General features: G+C 32.8%; 1 protein-coding gene across 1 annotated transcript; it reads left to right on the plus strand.

Moving 5' to 3' along the window:
* The first annotated feature begins 299 nt into the window (after positions 1-299).
* Positions 300-997, plus strand: LOC145163346 (uncharacterized). Its single transcript, XM_079082183.1, has 2 exons — positions 300-366; positions 420-997. The coding sequence occupies exons 1-2, from the start codon at positions 300-302 to the stop codon at positions 995-997; spliced, it is 645 nt and encodes a 214-aa protein (XP_078938309.1).
* The last annotated feature ends 205 nt before the right edge of the window (positions 998-1,202 follow it).

A 1,202-nucleotide genomic window follows, 5' to 3' on the forward strand; every position in this document is an offset into this window, starting at 1 on the left:
CCATTTGTCATTCTTTTTTCAAAAGAAAGGTTGATGATAAAGAAACTCATAATGAAAAGCAGAAGAGTAAACGTCACAAAGCTTCAACAAGTGTGTTGCAACCGCAAGAACTTAAAAATCAACACGAGAATGATATTTCCGAAGCTACAAAATCAAATCCTAATGAAGTGGATCTTAAGCATCTAGAAATAGATCCCGCTAAATGAAAACAAATGTGGGATTATCTGGTTAATTTAAGGAAACAAGTAACACGGCTTATATGACTTTATGACCTTTCCAAATCGTCTTTAAAGAGTATCATGCTAAAGGTTCAAAGAAACATCCTCGTAGATTCCAATATTCTTGGTTCAACATTTTCCCTAAGAGGTTAGAGTATTCTCCAACAACAAATACTTCTTATTGTTTTATTTGTTATATAGTTAACGATAAATCAAGTGTGTGTCATGGTTACGATGAATTTACTATTAAAAGATTTGACAATTGGAAAAAAGATAACGACGAGAAAAATTGTTCATTCTTGAAGCACATTGGTTGTTCACAACGTAGAAATGTTGTTGCATTCGTTGAAAACTTGATGAACCAAGCAACACACATTGAAAATATCACAGTGAAGCAAAATGAAGCGCACATATTAAAGAACCATTTACGATTAAAAGCTTCAGTTGACACAATTCATTGGTTGACATTCCAAGATTGTGCTTTACGAGGACATGATGAAACTCTTGCTTCCAAAAATCGAGGTAATTTTCTTCAACTATTAAAACTTCTAGCATCTTATAATGATGAAGTTGCAAATATTGTATTAGAGAAAGCTCTTTATAATTCAAAGTTTACTTATGGAGATATTCAAAAAGAAATTCTTAGTATTATTGCAAATAAAGTTCAAAAGCATATTCTTAGTGAAGTGGAGGATTTATACTTTTATGTCATGGTTGATGAGTCACGCGATGAGTCTAAAAAGGACAAAATGAGATTCATACAAAGAATCTCATGCTAAGTGGTGTATCAACTATTGTTGACCTATGCAAAGGTCTTGTGGAAACTCATAAATGTGAGGCGTATTATTTGCTTGATAGAGTGGTTCGGTTAATCTTGACACTTTCAGTTTCTACCGCAACAACAGAGAGGGGATTTTCAGCAATGAAAATATTCAAGAACCATATTCGCAATAAGATTTCAGATGAATTTCTCGCAAACAACTT

Source organism: Lactuca virosa, chromosome 3, assembly GCF_052849685.1.
Source record: "Lactuca virosa cultivar CGN04683 chromosome 3, Lactuca_virosa_CGN04683_v6, whole genome shotgun sequence".
Lineage (NCBI taxonomy): Eukaryota > Viridiplantae > Streptophyta > Magnoliopsida > Asterales > Asteraceae > Lactuca > Lactuca virosa.

Coding starts and splice junctions, on each gene's coding strand:
- LOC145163346 (XM_079082183.1), top strand. CDS start 300: ATGCTAAAGGTTCAAAGAAACATCCTCGTAGATTCCAATATTCTTGGT. Junction 367..419: donor TTCAACATTTTCCCTAAGAG/GTTAGAGTATTC, acceptor TTTGTTATATAG/TTAACGATAAATCAAGTGTG.